Below are 22417 nucleotides of genomic sequence, written 5' to 3' on the forward strand. Positions count from 1 at the left end.
AACCATGATATGGGTAGGAGGGGTGGAGACCTGGTATAGTCAAGACCCACACTCTCAGGTAGGTGACCCACAAATGGGGAGAATAATCACAATTGCTGAGGTTCTCCCCAGTGAGCAAGGGGTCTGAGCTCCACATCAGCTACTGAGGCCAACGATCTTGCACCAAGAAGACAAGCCCCCAGAATGTCTGGCTTTGAAGGCCAGAAGGGTTTGTGTGCAGGAGAGCAGAACAACTGTAGGAAACAGAGACTCCACTCTTAAAGGGCCCATACAAAATCTCACATGCTCCAAGTCCTATAGCATGGAGGCATTTAAAAGGAGTCTAAGTCAGACCCACTTAGTGATCTTTGCGAGCCTCCTGGAGAGGCAGGAGGCAACTGGGACTGCTACTGGGGATGCAGATGTTGGCAGCAGCTGTCTCAGGGAGTTTGTTCTACCACGAGGACACTGGTGCTAGCAAGTGCCCTTTTGGAGTCCTCCTTCTGGCCTACTAGTGCAGGGGCTTACCTGCCCACCGGCAGGCCGGCACCAGTGCCGGGACACCCCAGGGCAAACAACAGAAAAGAACAATGAAACTAAGACCTGTTTTTCTGAAAAGATAAATAGAAATTGATAAACCTTTAGCCAGACTCATTAAGAAAAAAGGACGTAGGGCCTAACTAAAATCAGAAATGAAAGAGGACAAATTACAACCAACACCACAGAAATACAAAGGATCATAAGAGATTATTACAAATAATTGTACACCAATAAAATGGACAACCGAAAAGAAATGGATAAATGTCTAGAAACGTACAATCTCCCAAGACTGAATCGGGGAGAAACAGAAAATATGAACAGATTTATTACCAGTAACGAAATTGAATCAGTAATCAAAAAACTACCAACGAAGTCCAGGATCAGATGGCTTCTCAGGTGAATCTACCAAACGTTGACAGAAGAGTTAACGCCTATCCTTCTCAAACTATTCCAAATAATTGAGGAGGAAGGAATGCTTCCAAACTCATTCCATGAGGCTAGCATTACCCTGATACCAAAAGCAGATAAAGACAATTATAGGTCAACATTACTGATGAACACAAATGCAAAAATCCTCAGCAAAACATTAGCAAACCAAATTCAACAGTACATTTAAAAGATCACACACCATGATCAAGTGGTACTGATCCCAAGAACGGAAGGACAGTTTAATATCCACCAATCAATCAATATGATACACCACACTAACAAACTGAAGAATAAAAATCATATGATCATCTCAATAGAGGCAGAAAAAGCTTTTTACAAAATCCAATATCCATTTATGATAAAACCTCTCAACAAAGTGGGTATACAAGGAACATACCTTAACATTATTAATAAAGACCAGGGAATTCCCTGGCGGTCAAGTGGTTAGGACTCCGTGCTCTCCCTGCTGAGGGCCCAGGTTCAATCCCTGGTCGGAGAACTAAAGTCCCACAAACCACGTGACGGGGCCAAAAAAAAAAAGACCATATATGACAAACCTACAGCCAACATCAAGCTCAACAGTGAAAAGCTGAAAGCATTTCCTCTAAGATCAGGAATAAAACAAGGATGCCCATTCTCACTACTTTTACTCAACATATTATTAGATGTCCTAGCTACAGCAATTAGACAAGAAAAAGAAATCAAAGGAACCCAAATTGAAAAGAAGTAAAATTGTCACTGTTTGCAGATGACATGATACTATAGAAAACCCCAAAGTAAAGATGCCACCAAAAAACTAGTAGAATAGGACTTCCCTGCTGGCGCAGTGGTTAGGAATCTGCCTGCCAATGCTGGGGACACAGGTTCAAGCCCTGGTCCGGGAAGATCCCACGTGCTGTGGATCAACTAAGCCCACACGCCACAACTACTGAGCCTGCGCTCTAGAGCCTGCAAGCCACAACTACTGAGCCCACGTGCCACAACTACTAAAGCTCGCATGTCTAAAGCCCACGTTCCGCACAAGAGAAGCCACTCCAATGAGAAGCCTGCGCACCACAACAGAGAGTAGCCCACACTTGCCGCAACTAGAGAAAGCCCACATGCAGCAACGAAGACCCAATGCAGCCAAAAATAAAATAAATAAATTTTAAAAATACAGAAGTCTGTTGCATTTCTATGCAGTAACAATGAACTAACAGGAAGAGAAATTGAGAAGACAATCCCATTTACAACTGCATGAAAAAGAATAAAATACCTAGGAATAAATCTAACCAAGGCGGTAAAAGACCTCTCATTAGAAAACTGTAAGACACTGACAAGAAAACCATAATTCAAAAGGATACACGCACCCCAATGTTCATTGCAGCACTATTTACAATAGCCAGGACATGGAAACAACCTAAACGTCCAACGGTAGACGAATGGATAAAGAAGATGTGGTACATATATACAATGGAATATTAGTCAGCCATAAAAAGGAATGAAATTGGGTCATTTGTAGAGATGTGGATGGACCTAGAGTCTGTCATAGAGAGTGAAGTAAGCCACAAAGAGAAAAACAAGTACCGTATATTAACGCATGTATGTGGAATCCAGAAAAATGGTACAGATAAACCTATTTGTAGGGCAGGATTAGAGATGTAAACATAGAGAACAGACATGTGGACACGGGCAGCAGGGGGGAGAGGAGGGTGGGACGAACTGGGAGATTAGGTATGACATAAATACACTACCATGTGTAAAATAGCTAGCTAGTGGGAACCTGCTGTATAGCACAGGGAGCTCAGCTGAGTGCTCTGTGATGACCTAGATGGGTGGGATAGGGGCGGGTGGTGGGAGTGAGGTCCAAGAGGGAGGGGATATAGGTATAGCTGACTCACTTCATTGTACAGCAGAAACTAATACAACATTGTAAAGCAATTTTACTCCAATAAAAAAAATTTAAAAAGAGGAAAAAAATGATACAAACAGACCCATAGACAGAGAACAAACTGGTGGTTGCCAGTGGGGAGGGAGGGGTAGGAAGGATGAATGAAATAGGTAAGGGAGATTAAGAGATACTAACTTCCATTTATAAAATAAGTAAGTCATGGGGATATAATATGCAACATACAGAATACAGTCAATAATATTTTAGTAACTTTGTATGGTGACAGATGGTAACTTGACTTCTCATGGTGATCATTTTAAAATGCATAAAAATACTGAATTACCATGTTGTACACCTGAAACTAATATAATATTGTAAGTCAATTATACTTCAATAAGCAATAAAGGAAGATCCAGTAAAAGCAGTATATCTATTTATTTTCTGATAATCATTTTAGCTGGCTTTCCCAATGAATACCAAGATTGACATTTGTTTTTATCCTTGTTTCAAAAAATAATTTTTAATGTTTGTTACTGTTTAATGTTTAGCAGATGATTAACATGTTAATTCATGTTACGAATCTACATACAAAATTTTTAATTTGGCCTCACCATTTTTGTAAAAAAACAAAAGGTATAAGTAAGCAAAGCATATACAGCAAGGAATGCTAAAATTAGTTACATAGCCTGAAAACAAACTATAGCAATAAAGAAGAAACTGTTCAAGTAAATATTACTAGGCTATTAAATGAAAACAACCATTTTTATTGCCTTAAATTATCATGTCTCATAGAGAATTAATTTATTAATATATTGATAGATATATATACAGTAAGAAAGAAATTTTAAGTTTAAAGTATAAAAACCATACTCTACAGCTTTACTTAGTCAATAAGACAATAGTGTTAGGACTGATTTTTTTTTAATGTTTATCATAGGTAAGATACATATTTTAGAATAATTAGCTTTCTTTTAAAAACAAACTTTCTGTAATCCTGGGAATAAAAATACAGCTTAAAATTTTTAAAAAGCAAATACTATAAATAAAGTACATTTAGAAAACAAGTACTCAACAGATGTAAATCTCTAAACGTAATGTTGACTTAAAAAAAGTAATTTTCAAAAACTAGAACAGGGTTAATGCCATTCATGTAAGTTTTAAAATATACTGCAAGCAAAAACAGATATTGTTTGAATATGAATACAGGCAATCTTCACTTTGCATGATAGGGTGGGACTATAAAAATGACGATGTTATCTTAATCTTAATAATCTTAAACTATCTTAATAATCAATAGGAAAGTTAGGATCATTTCGTGACTTAAAATTTTTTTAATCAACACATTAAAAACTCTCCTACTGTAAGTTATAAATGTATAGGGAAATGAAAAAATAGTAAAACGTTGTTTAGTATACTGTCATTTGAAACACTGATAATTAAAAATATGTTACTTCTGGTCAAAATTTATCAAGAGTAGCCTGAACAGTGCTTGCATTCTTCTCATCATGTAACTTATGATACCATCTTTTCTACACCCTGATGAACTGTCGTACATCTAAGCCTGAACTAGCTTCTAACACTTAATCCTTCGTACTATTAACATCATGAAACACTTCTGTGAGTTCCTTTAACGTGAAGTTTGTTACCGGCATCACTTGCTCTGGGACATGTTCAACCTTTTCATCACAACCACTTGACCATTCATGTCGATAACATCACCTTCACTGAGACCTCTGGCTGCGTATCCAGAGTCTCTGATTCCCACCATCAGCTATTTCTTCTATACTCTATTCATGTTCAGTTTGAATTTCACTTCTAGAGTCGTCATTTTTTGTTTCATTGCACTTTCATCTTTGGTGAGCTAATTCTTTAGTCAATATATCATGGTAACTGAAATTTAAACTGTGTTGTCGGGAACTGGTGTTAACTAAACTGTGGTAACTGAAATCCATGCATATAGGAACTGTGCAAAAAGAGGACTGTTTGAACGTGTACACATGCACACACACTTATATTCCCATGTGGCAAAACTGAAGAAAGCTTTCTCCCTAGGGAAAGAGGGAATGAAACGGGATGAGTGGAACTTCAAAGATAATTTTTTTTTTTAGTAATATATAGGAGCATCCCTTTTATTTTTATCTCTTTTAACATCTTTATTGGAGTATAACTGCTTTCAATGGTGGAAAGATATTTAATATTTTATTTCTTCACAAAAGTGATATGAAGTTAAATCTCCGTGTTGACTACATGTGCATTTTCAGTCCGTCCTTTTCTCTCGTATGAAATTTCATATCTAAGAATTGAGTCAGTTAAAAAAAACCCAAGTGCAATAAAATATATGAACAGTTTTTAAAAAAAATACACTTTAGGGCTAGGTATGTAGAGTGACCATGCTCTATGCATTGTTTAAATAATTAGGTTTAAAAGAAATCCATCAAACATTCTTTGTGTTCCACCTCCCTTCCCCATCCACCCCACGGGACTTCTTTGGATTTTGCAATTAGTAAGTGCTTCCAGTTCTTACCTGAATATCAGTTAAGTGCAACATTGTCTTCTTATAAGAAAGGACATCAAAATCTATTGCTTTCCAGATTACATGATTGAAAAATTCACCTATTTTTTTCTTTTTGGTAATGACAATTAGATAATTACCTGCAAAAAAGCAGAGCCAAGTACACATAAATAGAAATAAGGCAACTGTAAAGCCAGAAATAGCAGTCCTTATTCTTTAAGGCAAGAGTTACGGGAATTCCCTGGCAGTCCAGTGGTTAGGACTCCGCGCTTTCACTGCCGAGGGTGCAAGTTTGATCTCGGGTCAGGGAACTAAGGTCCTGCAAGCCTTGAGGCGCAGCCAAAATAAATAAAGGCGAGAGCTGTGCTAAATAGATAAAGGACCCATACTTTTTGAAAAGCAATCTTATAATTTATGAATAGAAAGACCAGCATATTATTTAGACAAATTTTTACTGAAAGATCAAATTTTTTCTCAGAAAGATAAAAGTAAAAGCTTTTGGTAACCAGAGCAGTGATCCTAGCAGATGGAAAGTACAGACAGAAAACGCTTCTCTCTCACTCTCCTGTCATCCCCAAAGCATACGGGCCTCTGCTAATGCATTTCCCGATGTGTAGCTTAAAGCATCATAGGTCATAATATCTGGCCACTGCAGATATCTACACCTCCCATGTCCTTCATGTCATTCTAAATGGTAGAGAAATGTGCTGGGGCAGTATAACTAACTGGCTACTGCAACATTCCGAAGATGAGTGGTCAGGAATCAAGAAGCGATCCCAGCACCATGCATTAATACACCAACCCTGATCCTGGCCACCTCCTCCTCGCACAAATAAACCAGGGTAAGCCTTTACCACTAGATTAATTATTCACATCTGTTCAAGGCTCTAACCACAAGTGCCCTCCCTGAAAGTTTTCCTATGTACATCTCTCTCCTAGAACTTGTTACATTGTTCTGCAGTAATTTACTATTTAAATGCCTCTCTCACTCAACTGTAAGCTACAGGACAAAAGGGACTTGCATCTTTTATAAATAACATCCAGCACTGTGCCTGATACGATAGGAACTTTTCAAAAGTTCAATGAAATAAAATTTAGATTAAAAACCATCACTTTCCTAATAACACAGAGCCACGGAGTTGAAGGTTTAGAATACTCTGGTCCAGGACTTCCCTGGTGGCACAGTGGTGAAGAATCCGCCTGCCAATGCAGAGGATATGGGTTCGAGCCCTGATCCGGGAAGATCCCACATGCCGTGGAGCAACTAAGCCCGTGTGCCACATCTACTGAATCTGTGCTCTGGAGCCCACGAGCCCCAACTACTGAAGCCCGTGTGCCTAGAGCCCGTGCTCTGCAACAAGAGAAGCCACCGCAATGAGAAGCCTGTGCACCACAATGAAAAGTAGCCCCCGCTCGTCGCCAACTAGAGAAAGCACGCGCATAGCAACCAAGACCCAACACAGCCAAAAATAAATAAATAAATTAATTAATTAAAAAAAATAGAACCTCAGGCTTACAAATTTAACCACTTGCTATTTGGGGTATAAATTAATGACAAACACCTACAGATTTATTGCCTAAAGCAAGATATAAAGTGTGCCTTCATCTTATACTCTAATAGCATCGATTTAATTACCTTCTTGTCCATCTTAGCTCATTTTTCTTACCTGCCACCAGATGAATTGTGCCCAGTATACCAAATATTGGTCTTGTGACAGCTGAAGGAGGAATATCTTTCTTGACTTTAAAGAAGAAAGTAAAGAAAAATCACTTAGAAAAAGCTCACCAACTGAAAGAGAAATGTAGTTTCATTTCAATGGTTACTTCAATATGCACGCTTTGTTCTAAGAAAACAATATTCCTTCATTAGTGTTAGACCTCCACTTTGGCAGAATATAAAACAAAGATGTCCATGTTACATATAAAGGTGTCTGCCTGTCTAGAATATGGTGCCAAAAGTAACATGCTTCAGCAACCTCACTACGTAAATTAAGGGTTATTTCCAATGCCAATTTTCAACCAAATTTATTCAATCTCTTGTCAGAAACCAAATCTTTACCCCTTTAAGAGAATTAGAAAGTAAATGGAAGTTGAAACAAGATTTTAATCTCAACATGCAACAAATGGAATGCAAAAAAAAGACTCGCCTAATTCCCTAATAAGAATGTGAGACATGGAGGCCAAGATTCAAGAGGGGAGGAGGAAGGAAAAGCCTCCTGTTCACGTCTAAAAGAAACTGATACAGGTATTCAGGGAGGCAATATCATTAGCTGCGATTTTATCAATAATGCCGTTATTAATAAAGACTACCTTACATTACAAGGTTCATTTCACAGTTGTTAAACTTTAAGCCAATGTGTTTCACAAAACATATTTTGTACAACTCTAGTTTAGGGAATAATGCCCAAAAAGGGGGGAGGTAGGGTCTCCCAGTCAAAGAAACTTATTTTGCTATATCCATACTAACTCTATTCCTTCTCCCAGAGTCACAATGCACAGTAGGAAATTAAAGGCTCTGAGAAGGCCTACAGTAAACGAAAGCTGTTCCACTGTTTAATTCAAAGTTTTCCAAACCTATGTGGCTATAAAATTTTTCTTTCAGTCACAGTTTAATTATCAGCCTGGGACCCATTTTGAAACACTGCTGTAAACTCCAGTCCTGTTTCTTAAAGGCAGCCCTGTTTTTCTAAATAAACTAATTCTGAATAAGGTCTAAAATTCACTTGTTTCTCTCAATAATTCAATTTACTTAGCAATACTATGCCATAATTAATTACCATGAAAAATGGAAATACCAGTGCAGTTTAAAGCTCAGAGAAGATTCTGAATATACTGAGATCATTGATAAACATAAATGTACTACTGATACAGCTGTAAGTTACATTAACTGGAGCGTAACAGCAATAACACTATGATAATTCCTAAGACTATGTTGGTTTTTCAGGGAAGAAAAAAAATTCCTCTTTCGGTGGCAATGGTTTGTATTCCCAATGGTAAAAGGAAACTACCAGAGAAACTGTGATCGACAGCCCCTCATCATCACTAGCTTCAGGTCAAAGTATCTCTTCATGTGTCTACCAATGACTGTTCGGTTATCATTTTTACATCCAAACTATTCAAAAACTTTAGCTTTGTCCACTCAAATGGGTCTGCATTCTCTACTTACAAATAAAATGTCACTGAAAAGACAAAAAATAATTGAAAATACATCCATACTAAAGCTTTTATGAGACACTAGGTGGTAGGGAATTCTCTGGTGGTCCAGTGGTTAGGACTCCGAGCTTCCACTGCCGGAGGCACGGGATGGATCCCTGGTCGGGGAACTAAGATCCTCGTGGCAAGGCCCACCACCCCCAGCCCGCCTCCCCTCCAAAAAAATAAAAAAGACACTGGGTTGAATCAATATGTTATAAAGAAGTAGTGGGACTAAACTTCAGAAGTACACTAAGGGTGGTTAACATCAGTCAGCTATTCTGAGAGCGCAGTCACCAAGCAACAGTCACAGGAAATGCCAAATTATCAAGCTAAAACAGCTCTTACTTTATTTGGTCAAAGGAAAAGCTTACCAGAAAAAGCAGACAACCAAGGAAATGGAGATTTATAGTCCCACCTTTCTTACACTTTAGTATCCTATGCAAAATATTTTCATGTTTCACTTAATCCGTTCAAAGGATATTTACCATTTACCGAATGCCTACTCTATGGTTACTCAAATACTGCCCTTCAGAAAAAAATTAATACAGAACACTATCTAGAGGTAAATTTTTAAACATGAAATTCTAAATGTGGTATCACATGATACATTAATTCGTTACCAAAATTACTTCACATTAATCTAGTCAGAAATCAGTGTTCCACACAATTGAAAAACAAGTTGCTTTTCACACCCCAGAGAAGCAAAGCTAAATTATAACTGGATTGATAGATAAGACAGATAGATAAAGCTCAGGAAAATCATTCTGCCTAAAACACAAGTTTTACCCAGTGATGTATATATTATTTTTCATTTATTAAATTATCCTCATAGTCATGAATATTTTCGAAACCAAATCAGCTGTTAACATTCCACACACTTAATGCTAAAACAACTTTCTCACACTCAAATAATTCAAATCTTACAGCTAGAAAGGAACCTAACATACCAACAAAACCAATCCTGTTACGGTACTGATAAGGGAACAAATGAAAGTTTTTAAATCCTTATGAATAGTAAAATGCTACCTAAAATTTTCAAGATCATTTCTCCTTTTCATGAAAAGGAAAAAGTATAAAATTAGTGCATAAAAATCAAATGAGGTAGCAAGAATTAAAATTTTCTAAGAAGACACTCAGATATCCACACACTCACATGGATCTCATTAATTTAACTATTGCAACTTAAGTGTAAAATCTTTCTAGACACTTCTAAATCTGGCCATGAAATACCTGAGAGTGTAACTTCTGTGGACACACGGTCGATGATAAGTACATCATCTGTTCCATCATCACAAGCTTCCACATAAAATTTTTCAGGTGTGATATGCCTAAGAAGAAATTTAAAACCATAAATAACGAAGTGAAATGAAGACTTCCAAAAAAACCTGTTATAACAATTGAACAGTGTTTAAATTTGACATCATTGGGCTTCCCTGGTGGCGCACTGGTTGAGAGTCCGCCTGACGATGCAGGGGACACGGATTCGTGCCCCGGTCCAGGAGAACCCTACATGCCGCGGAGCGCCTGGGCCCGTGAGCCATGGCCGCTGAGCCTGCGCGTCCGGAGCCTGTGCTCCGCAACGGGAGAGGTCACAACAGTGAATAGATAAAGCTATTATGCTGTCCTTATGTGTTCACTGCAACTCTTTTCACCTAATTTAATGCTGATAAGGTTTTAATTCGCTGTAAAACTACCACTCTGACTTACGTAAGAAAATCATACTAAAATCTAATTTATACTCAACATGGTGCAGAAGGCAATGTAGCTCAGTAGTCAGGAGCACATTCTATGTAACCAGACTGTGCTGTGTGAACTTGGGCACGTTATTCCTCCCCTGTGTTCCTCAGTTCCCTTATCCATAAAATAAGGATAATACCAGACTCATTAAATTGCATTGTTGTGAGGATAAAATGAGATACTCTTTGATAAGCACTTAGAACACTTGACACATAGTAACCAAGATTTAAGTATTAGCTAAAAACACTAAGAAACACATTTCCAGGAAATTGTTTAAAATAAACTACTTTAACATTTTTGTATTTTGTTTGAATGCCACTGATGTGTTCTTGAAAAAAAAACCTCATCCTGCAAAGTAAAAAATAAAGGGGGTACAATTAGCAGAGTACTCAGAATTTATGCAACTTTGTAACCTGAGTCCAACAAAAATTAACAGTTGGCTCCTCAGGAGGTACAACGGATAACTCCAGGCAAGCAATTCAGCATGGCTGGGGACTGCCTCAGGAAATGACAATCAACAAAAACTAAATAAAGTTAAAATAAAGATTTGCAGGCACTAAAAAAATGGAGACTGAGGCTGTTGTTAAGGTGGGCACAGGAGTAAGTACAGGTATCTGCCGGGGATTGGTTCCAGATACCAAAATCTGTGGATGCTCAAGTCCCTCATATTAAATGGTGCAGTACAGTCAGCACTCTGCAACCGTGGATTCAACCAAGTTGGAACCTGCAGGTACGGAACCGGCAGGTATGGAGGGCCTCCAGGAGCTGACCAGAGTTGGGGCGAGAACTAGCTTGTTCGTTTTTCCAGGGACTAATCTCTGCTGTTCTTAAACCACACTTGAAAGAACATCTGTCTGTGCAGCAGCCAATCTGAGGGCTTTTTCCTTTCCTTTTAAATTCTACTCCCTCTATTCTACTCTTCTTGCCAATGAAAAATCTTACATAATAAACCCACACACCATCACTGACATCACTTCTTTTTTTTTTTTTCCCCCGATATGTGGGCCTCTCACTGTTGTGGCCTCTCCCGTTGCGGAGCACAGGCTCCGGATGCGCAGGCTCAGCGGCCAAGGCTCACGGGCCCAGCCGCTCCGCGGCATGTGGGATCTTCCCGGACCGGGGCACGAACCCGTATCCCCTGCATCGGCAGGCGGACTCTCAACCACTGCGCCACCAGGGAAGCCCCATCATTTCTTACTTACTGACCATGTATAAGCTATTTGGTGTTACAGAAACAAGTCCTGTAGCAGAACAAACTATACTGACCATTTTTGACTTGTAAGTTTTTGAGGAATAATCAACCCTTAATTATCCAAATATAACTTACATCCTTTTATGGTTCATCTATAACTAACTTCTTAATATTTCCTCCATGCGGTGGGAATGGGGTATGCCAAGGAAATGAAAGTCAATTTTAATACAAAATAAGAAATGCAACAAAGGAAACAAATCTGCTTCAAATATGGCAGTCTTCAATTCAAACTAAATATATGTTCCTTTTTATTCCTGAATAGTAGTCCACTGTATGGATATATCACAATTTGTTTATTCATTCACTTGCTGATGGACATTTGTGCCATTTCCAGTTTAGGATATTATGAATAAAGCTTCTATGAACATTCTAGTACAAGTCTTAAGGCAGACATATGCATCATTTCTCTTGGATGACTACTTAGAAGTGGAACGGCTGGGTCATATTGTAGTTGTATGTATAACTTGCACAAAGAAGGGAAAACGGGAGTGATTACAGACAAGGAAACTTTTAAGGGTAATGACTGTATTCATTTGATACTGGTGATGGTTTCACAGGTGTAAAATATATCAAAATGTATCAAAGCGCATGCTTTAAATATGTGCAGTTTATTATATGTCAACTATGCTTCAATAAACCTATAAAAAGAAAGCAAAGTGAGAGGTCCTGAAACAAACTAAAGGAAGTATAAAAAAACTTCCAGACAATCTAGTCATAGGATAGTTACCTCCAGTCTCGAATCATTAAAAAAAAAAAAATCCAACACATCAGTCCATACCTGCAGAAGATGTTTTGTGCAAGGGTAAGTTGCACTCCAGGAGTAAGTCAATAAATTTATTGAAAAGCTACCATGTGCTAAGCATTACACAAGTACTAGGGACAAGGAGGTAGGTGATAAATAAAAAAACAAGTACCAAATAGAAACAAAAATTTTAAACAAAAAGTAGACCTGAAAAACAAGACTTCTTTATAAAAGCCTTTGGAAAAAATTCTGTCTCTAAATCAGAGGGCATTTTATAAGCCTCACTCTTTAGAATCCCTCCACACCCTAACAACCCCCAATCTTTTAAATGCTGTTTAAATGCCTGTGCATCAGATGTCCCACTGCATTTCCAGGTCTTAAAAAGGCTCAGGATCTGAAAGAGTCATGTGAAATACTTTCCTACAATGGGAAATGCTTTCCTACAATGAAGATTTCAATCATGAGAAGGATGTGACAAGTTGTTGGTAGTTCCTGAGATGTTGAGGTCACGTGCAGGGACAGGAGAGTGGCCTCAGGCTAACAGCCAGCAAGAAAACAGGGACCTTAGTCCAACAACCACAAGAAAATGGATTTGGTCAACACCCTGAATGAGCTGGATTCTTCCTCAGAGCCTCCACTATGAAACGTGATTTTAGCCCAGTGAGATTCATATTGGACTTCTGAACGACAGTAACTAAGAGATAATACATTTGTATTGTTTAAAGTTTCTAAGCTTATGGTAATTTGGTACAGCAGCAATAGAAAACTACTATAGTGATCAAATCCCTCCTGGAATGAAATAATCTCCACATTAACCCCTGGCCAAACACAAAAACACTTTATCTTCCTGGAACAAAACAAAGAGATGTTTCCTTCAATTGAGTTTGATACCTGGTGTGTGAGTTTCTAAGTGATAAAACATTTTAAAAACCATTTTTAATGGAGTGTCTTTAATTTATATTTTATTAAACCAAGGTTTTTTCCTTATGTCTTAACCTAAGTATAAGTCAATGTTTTCCTGACTGACTAGGATCTTGAACACATCAATTTCTGCGCCATCCTACCAAAAGATGATGCCTTCAAATTCTAGTAACACAGTATGGCGAAAAAGTTACAGGTTTTAAGCTCTTATAAACCTGGTTTGAATTCCAACTCCATGCTTACTTGTCATGAGTCCCTGAACAAATCACTGAACTTCCCAGCTCAGCTTTCTCTCTATTAAAAAGTGGTAAGTGATCGGTGAGGGTAAATGAGAGAATATGTGTGACACGCCTGGCACTAAGAAGAGACTCCACGAAATGGTGGCATCATTTTTTTTTTTTTTTTACTAAATGACCTCAGACCACTGAGCTTTAGTTTTCTCTTCTGCTGTCTCAGTCTCTTGACAAAGCCATCACCACTGCTCCTACTCAGCCGTTTTAGTTTTACATTTGAGACAAAGGCTGATGAATGCTACACAGTTCTGACCACGAGTGAAGTCCCTGGGTTTTATTATATCCATCTTCTTCATATTGCTCAGGGCCCTAAGCTCTTCTAAATTCACAGCTGTATTTGGGGCGGGGGGGAAGCTACCACAGTTTACTTCACACAAATGGTGTTACTTCTTTAATAACTAACGTTATTCTTAATATAAGAGATGATTATCAACATACAATCTCAGAAATCAAATTCTTCCACTTTTTCAATACAGTGGACAAAAACACAAAGCTTGCATCTAAATGAACAGCCAGTAGAGAAATGCATACTGTGTTCCCTCAATAGCTCCACCCTCTTATACTTTGACTTCTTTTATCTATATACAGTAGGCCCTCCTTATCCATGGGTTCCACAAGGGTGGATTCAACCAACAGTGGATTGAAAATACTCAAGAAAAAAAAATTCCAGAAAGTTCCAAAAAAAGCAAAACTAGAATTTGCTGAACACCAGCAACTATTTGCATAACATTTACATTGTATTTACATTGTATTTGCAACTATTTACATAACATTTACATTGTATTAGGTATTATAATATAGAGATGATTTCAAATATACAGGAGGATGTACATAGGTTATATGTAAACACTACGCCACTTATATACGGAACTTGAGCATCCTTGAATTTTGGTAACTGACAGGGCCCTAAAACCAATGTATGTAAGCTTCTCACCTGCAAAACTTCTACCATAAAAATAAATTATTTGAATGAAGTCAATGAATTAAAAAAAATCATACTTGTTTCCATATACAAGTTTTGGTGTGTTACCTAACAGATACCTTTTAGTCAGTGAAATTTATTATAAAATCAAATATTTATAGGAGCAGAAAAATCTCCTATTAAAATTTTAATATGTATAATTATGTAAAATATATATATAAATACACAAATAAATATATTTCAAAATATACATGGAACAAAAAGTATCCCTAATATAAGCAATTAAAAAATTTTTCCCAACTTGACATTTAAACTTAAAACTGATCTGGAAGGGTGTGGAACACTGAAAAAATACATACATCTTGGGGACTTCCCTGGCTGCGCAGTGGTTAAGCATACACCTGCCAATGCAGGGGACACAGGTTCGAGCCCTGGTCTGGGAAGATCCCACATGCCGCGGAGCAACTAAGCCCATGAGCCATAATGACTGAGCCCGCACACCTAGAGCTCGTGCTCCACGACAAGAAGCCACCGCAATGAGAAGCCAATGCACCACAACGAAGAGTAGCCCCTGCCCGCCACAACTAGAGAAAGCCCACACACTGCAATGAAGACCCAATGCAGCTGCAAATCAACTTATTTTTTTTAATATATATATACATCTTGAATTAAGACTTTAAATCATATACAAAAAATATACAGCCACAGAAATAGGCCTTTACTAATTGTTACATTCCTAATAATCGCAGTCAAAGTTAATAACCTCATTATGTGTTCAAAATCCTTAAAATTACAAAGTCAGAAATGAAAATTTCTTTTATATGAAGGTGAAATATACTATATATAACACTTCCAGTCTGGCTAGGTACATGTGAAATGAGAAGATCAACAAATTAGCTTCTCAATCGAAGTAGAATGAAATGAATTTCCAAGAGTGAAAACCCTCCAGAGAAAAAGCCTTGATATTCTTTCAGAAGATGGAATCTGGGTAGTACGAAGAGGTGGGTGCAGGCTGTAGGGCAGATACTAGTCATTCAAATGCAGGTCTGGAAGAAGAAAAGTGCTTGGAAATGGGCTAATTAAGTTACTACAGAATCTAACTGCCTATGGGGTGAGAGCCAACAAAGTAAGCAGACTCCAGCTGTAGAGTGCTGAAAAGCCTCAAGAACTAAGAACTTGGGTAGGGGATGAGGTGGGGCAGTGAGATTAACTGCAGGGTTGGGGGTAAGAGTAAGGTGGTTCAAAGTCTGTGTAAGGAACAATCAGATCCCTACCCAAACCTAGAGTCCAGGTACCTCCCTAACCATATGATTTAATGCTTAGAGCAGTTCAACAAGAGAAGACCTGAACTCCAGAAACCAGGCACAGCTGAGGACCACAGTGAGTCAAGTAAAGTCTGGAGACACAGAGAAGGTCTGCTTACAGATTGGGAAAATCATCCACCCTCTTCCTCTGGCAGGTTCCCAGAAGGCTAAAAGCCAAGCATCCCACTCCCCCAACTCCCGAAAGAGCTATGAATACTGTCTCTGAAGAAACTTACTGGCCCAAAAGAAAAGACCTGCAAATGCTGATATTTAGGGCACCTCCCCCAAAGAAACAGTTGAGTTCCTGCACAATCACTCTAGTGAAGGCCACCAATTGACAAATCCTGACACACAAACAGACCCTTCCAATCCATTTTTTAGTGCCTCATTCTTAAACATGAAATGACAACCAAGGATCACCAGATATTTGAGCTAAGCTTCCATCACAGAAGACACAGAACAAAACAAAGAGAAAAATAACTTTGGGTAAACAAACTATGCTGAGAACAGAATAAAACTTCAAAACACATTTATAACTGGTAGCCTGAGAGAGAAAACATTGCATTCATGAAACAAAAATACCAAAAAGAAGGGGGGGGGGGAGAAGGAGATTCAGCAAGCAAGAATATGTTTTTGGACTGACGGCAGAAATAATAATTTGAATATTCAGTAGAAGGACTGGAAAATAAAACTGAAGAACTCTCCTTGAGAACAGAATAAAAAGATAAGAGCTATAAAACAGAAAAGCATAGGAAGGAAGAAAGGGGAGATGGAAAGAGACAGGAGGGGGAGAGAAGACAGGAAGAAAGAGAGGGGCACAATCCAGGATGTTCAACATCCACTTAGCAGGAATTCCAGGAGAGTACACAAGAAAACAATTTATCAAATAGTGCAAAAACAAAGAAGAAACCTCAAGCCAAAGGACAAATTTCCAGATGTAAAAGGCCCACCAAATATATGAACACACACACACACACACACAGAGGCACATTAAGTATAAAACTCAAAATACCATAGAGATACAATCCTAAAGTTTCCAGAAAAAAAAAAAACTAAGAGAAAGAAGTGCTGAAATATTCAACAGCCACACTATTGGATTATTCAACAGCAACACATTGGACTATTCAACAGCAAGGTCTTTAAAATTCTGAAGGATAATAATTTCTGAGAATTCTCTACTTAGTCACACTAACAAATAAACGTGAGGACAGAATGAAAGCATTTTCAGATGTGCAATATCTCAAAAGATACTTCTCTTTCACTCTTTCTTGGAAAGAAGGAAAAGCTGTTTCATCGACATGGAGTAAATCAAGAGTTAGACTTGGAATCCAAAACAGGAGAGAGGTAAAAGAAATTCTCATGATGATGGTAAAGGGAAGTTCCAGGACAATGCAACAGGCCTAAAGAACAGCCAGTCCAGATTAAAGCAGAGGGGATAGGGCTCCTGGAGGTAAGCCTCACAGAAGAAGATGAATTGACAGTTACCATCAGCAGAGGAGTTTTACTGCTGTCCCAGGGACTGAAGATTAATTAGCAACAGGTACATTAAAGAACAGTCAAGCAAACTTTTTAATTCAAGGAAAAACAAAGCATTTTTATAAGGAAATGTAACTATAATACATTACTGACTTCCTTTGAGTCATACCTACACAACCATAATAATGTGAACACTGAATATCTTAATATAACCACACTGAGAGGAGAGGAAAGGAAGAGAGATATAAAAGCTAAATTCTCATCTTCTGAAGTAAAAAGTCATCATATGACTGAAACTGAAAAACAAATCAGGAAATAGCAGTATAAGCATGTTGTTTAGAAGTGTAAAGCAAAATACCAGAAGAAACTGCTTAAAAACATGAAAATACTGGGACTTCCCTGATGATCCAGTGGGTAAGACTCCACGCTCCCAATGCAGGGGGCCCAGGTTCAATCACTTGTCAGGGAACTATATCCCGCATGCTGCAACGAAGAGTTCACATGCCACAACTACGAGTTTGCATGCCGCAACTAAGACCCAGCACAACCTAAATAAATAAACATTGTAAAAAAATGAAAGTATTGATAGATGCCTCTGGGACAGTGGGAGTTGGGAGTGCTGAAAAGTGCTCTTTTAATATATAAGCTTTGTGTTACTTAGCTTTAAACCATATACTCGTATTAGATAATAAAAATTAAGCTTAAAAAGGTGTTAAAAGAACAAAAATAAGAGTAATTGTGGATCAAGGTAAAGAGTTCTATCTAGCCTAAGGGCTCTGGGACCTTTGCTGGATCTTACCTCTCAGAGAGATGTTGCTAGAATCTAAGTTGCTGGTGCTGCCACCAGGCTGCTCTGATAAATGTTATTGAAAATGGCTTAAGAATTGGAGCAAGAATTGGAGATATGAACAGTGACTGCCAGCTAATCAACATTTCTAAGAAGACTAATTACAAGTAATCGCTCTAATTCATCCAACTAATAACAGCAAGTGTCATCCCAACTCAGCTATCTACATATGCCTTTGCTGCCTTCCTCTTCTCCTTTCCCTCCTTCCATTTCCCACCACTGTTTAATTGGCCTTAATACTGATCTGAAGTGTGTTTTATGTAATAAATTTTATTCTGTAAGCTTTATGCTCCCAGGTTTCATTTCAAAAGCTCATGAAATTAACTTTAACTCTCTAGCACTTACAGTCAGAAACACCTGAGTAAACATTCAGGGTATAATTTTTGCTGGGGTTATGGTTTTATTGTTATTTTTGTTTTTAAATCTTCACCAGGGACTTCCCTGGTGGCGCAGTGGTTAAGAATCCGCCTGCCAATGCAGGGGACATGGGTTCGAACCCTGGTCTGGGAAGATCCCACATGCCGCAGAGCAACTAAGCCCATGCACCACAACTACTGACCCTGCGCGACACAACTACTGAAGCCTGTGCACCTACAGCCCGAGCTCTGCAACAAGCCACCACAATGAGAAGCCCGCGCACCACAACAAAGAGTAGACCCCACTCGCCTTAACTAGAGAAAGCCTGCACACAGCAATGAAGACCCAACAACAAAGACCCAATGCAGCCATAAATAAATAAATAAATAAATTTATTTATTTATTAAAAAAAAAATCTTCACCAAACAGGCTACCAAGCCTCTGCAGACAAGGACTCTAAGCTTATCCATTCCCATTGGTATTCTCACACAAGATAGTAAAAGCTCAATTTTCTTAGAGAATAGAACATAATTAGTCAGAAAACACATACATTAAGTTGTTATTTCTATATGGCCCTTAACTAATGTTTTCTTTGGCTCAGTGACAGAATAAACGGAATTTTAAAAATTGTTTCTTTTCTCTTAGCTAAGGAAAGATCATGAGAGGTCAAATTTTAACTGGATTTGAAGTTATACTGTAACTTATAAGAAGAGAAAGAGGAAGCAGGGTGTTCTCTAAATAGAAAGTCTATAAAGTATCACTAACACCAAGTTCTGCCTGGAGTTTTTCCAAAATTAACCAGTCAACAGGCTCTGCTAAGTTCTCAATGTAATAAGTACATGGAAACCAAGACAGAAGACTCAGTGATGAACAAATATCTAGGCAAAATCTTCTCCCTGTTGCAAAAAGAATGGCCCTCAACTGGTGTGATGTTTCTCATTTCAGTAAAACTCTCTCACATTACTTATTTATGAAATAGATCTTAGAAGTTAAAGAAATTCCCTCCAAGAAGATTATCTGGTCATTAACTATGCTGTTGATATCAAATCTCTAAAGTTCAAAGTAATACTGTATACTAAAATAAACTGGTGAGGTTATCAGAATCCAATAGGTATCAACTATTAACTAACAGAAGAGGAATACTACCTAGTTTCTTTCAAGACAGGGGATTTGATATCAACCCAGAGTCCTAGTTTCTGTTAAGATGACACATATTTTGGAAGATATATCAAAATAGGCATGAGCTTGCACTCTCTCTTCTTGATCCCAGAGACCATGGACTTCAAAGCCTATTAAGCTTTGAAAATAAAGGCCCATGGAGATGTGTGGCCAAGATGGCAGAGCAGGAAGACCTTGACCTCACCTCTTCCCACAGGCACACCAAATTACAGCTCTTTACAGAGCAACTACTGATGAGAAAAACTGGAAGACTAGCAGAAGAGATCTTCTACAACTAAAGATATAAGAAAGGAACAACAAAACGGGTAGGAGGGGAGGAGAGCCAGTGTAACCAAGACCTATACCACAGTGGGGGCGACCCACAAATGGGAGGATAATTACAACTGCAGAGGCTCTCCTCAAGGGGCGAGGGGTCCAGCCTCACATCGGGCTCTCCAGCTCGGGGTTCCTACATCAGAAAGATGAGCCCCTAGAACGTTTGGCTTTGAAGGCCAGTGGAACTTACTTTCAGAAGAGCCAAAGGGCTGTGGGAAATAAGAGACTCCACTCTTAAAGGACACACACAAAATCTCACATGCTCCAGGACCCAGGACAGAAGCAAAAATATGAAAGGAGCCTGGGTCAGATTCACCTGCTGATCCTGGAGAGGCAGGAGGCAACCGGCTCACCCCTGGGGACAAAGATGGTGGCAGCCATCTTTAGAAGCTCACTCTACCACAAGGACACTGGGGGTGGCACGTGCCATTTTGGAGTCCTCCTTCTAGCTTACTAGCACAAGGACCTGGCCCCACCCACTGCCTACACTGGCTCCATCAGCATCAGTACCAGGGACACCTCAGGCCAATCAACTAGCCAGGCAGAGACACAGCCCTACCTACCCACCAGCAGACATGCTCTCTTATGCCCCAAGACCCAGCCCTGTCCACCAAAGGGCACAGGACCACCCCTAGACACCAGGGTCCCAGTACTAGCCCCAGGATCCCCAGGACCCTGCCACCAGAGACCCTGGGACCCAGCTCAGCCCACCAGTGGTCTGGCACTAGCCCTAGGACCAGCCTCACCCACTAATGTGTAGGCACCACCCCTGGGATGCCCAAGGTCCCCGCCCCACACACCAGTGGACAGACAACAGCCCCAGGACCACCGCAGCCCCACAGCCTGCCATATCAGGACCGAGCCCAGCCCCCTGGGCCCGGGCTCTGCCCACCAGCAGGCCAACACGAGCTCTGGGACACCATGAGCTCTGCAGCCAGTGGATATAGCCAGTAAAATCACCTACATCCACAATAAGTAGTTAAGGGATACACGAAACAAAAAGATATAAAAGATGATATCAAAAGAGTAAACATGCGGGGCAAGGAGGAGGAGAGGAGCAAAAATGCAGGGTTGTTAAAATGTGTCTGACGTAAGAGATCAGCAGCTTAAAATAATCACAGACAGACTGCTATATATAAACCTCACTGTAACCACAAACCAAAAATCTATAACAGATATACACATAAACAAAAAGAAAGAACTTCTTTCAAGTGCACATGGAACATTCTCCAGGACAGCGTGCTTGGAAAACGAGATTGCTACACGCAAAATAATCAAAATGGACTACTCTCTCACACTATGCACAAAAGTAAATTCAAAATGGATTAAAGACTTAAACATAAGACCTGAAACCATAAAACCTCTAGAAGAAAACAGAGGCAGGATGCTTTCTGACATCAGTCTTAGTAATATTTTTTTTGGATATGTCTCCTCAGGCAAGGGAAACAAAAGCAAAAATAAACAAAAGTAACTACATCAAACTAAAAAGCTTTTGCACAGTGAAGGAAACTATCAATAAAACAAAAAGGCAGCCTACTGACTGGGAGAAGATATTTTCAAATGATACATCTGATAAGGGGTTAATATCCAAAATATTGAAAGAACTCAAACAACTCAAGATCCAAAAAAAAATGAACAGGGACTTCCCTGGTGGTGCAGTGGTTAAGAATCCGCCTGCCAATTCAGGGGACATGGGTTCGAGCCCTGGTCCCACATGCTGCAGAGCAACTAAGCCCGTGCACCACAACTATTGAGCCTGAGCTCTAGAGCCTGCGAGCCACAACTACTGAGCTCTCGTGCCACAACCACTGAAGCCCGCGTGCCTAGAGCCTGTGCTCCGCAACAAAAAGAAGCCACTGCAATGAGAAGTACACGTGCAGCAACTAGAGAAAGCCTGTGCGCAGCAGTGAAGACCCAAAGCAGCCAAAAATAAATTAAAAAATAAATAAATAAAGTTTAAAAAAAAATGAACAATCTGGGTAAAACATGGGCAGAGGATCTGAACAGACATTTTTCCAAAGAAGATATTCAGATGGCCAATAGGCACATGAAAAGATGCTCAACACCACTAATCATGAAGGAAATGCAAATCAAAACCACCTCTCACCTGTCAGAATGGCTATTATCAAAAAGACAACAAATACAATAAGTGTTGGCGACAATGTCAAGAAAAGGGAACACTGCACTGTTGGTAAATTAGGGCAGCCACTATGGAAAAGAGTATGGCACTTCCTCAAAAAATTAAAAATGGAACTACCATATGATCCAGCAGTTCCATTCCTGAGTAATTATCTATAGAAAACAAAACACTAATTAGAAAAGATATACGTACCCTTATGTTCAATGCAACACTGTTTACAAAAGCCAAGATATGGAAGCAACCCAAGTGCCCATCAATAGATGAATGGATAAAAAACATGTATGAAATATATATATATATATATACACACACACACACACAACAGAATATTACTCAGCCATAACAAAACAATGAAATCCTGCCATTTGCAACAACCAATGGACCGACAGGGTATTATGCTAAGTAAA

The 22417-nt window shown here is 39.0% G+C and overlaps 1 protein-coding gene across 1 annotated transcript in view; it reads right to left on the minus strand.

Annotated features, from left to right (window-relative positions):
• SACM1L (SAC1 like phosphatidylinositide phosphatase) overlaps positions 1-22417 on the minus strand; it is a 79264-nt gene that overhangs the window by 52587 nt on the left and 4260 nt on the right. The window contains exons 2-4 of the mRNA XM_030845292.2: positions 9756-9853; positions 6998-7072; positions 5343-5470 (exon numbers count right to left, since the gene is read on the minus strand). Coding sequence (XP_030701152.1) covers positions 5343-5470; positions 6998-7072; positions 9756-9853 — 301 coding nt within the window. The remainder of the gene's footprint in view (positions 1-5342; positions 5471-6997; positions 7073-9755; positions 9854-22417) is intronic.

This window comes from Globicephala melas, chromosome 11, assembly GCF_963455315.2.
Source record: "Globicephala melas chromosome 11, mGloMel1.2, whole genome shotgun sequence".
In the NCBI taxonomy this organism is placed as follows: Eukaryota; Metazoa; Chordata; class Mammalia; order Artiodactyla; family Delphinidae; genus Globicephala; species Globicephala melas.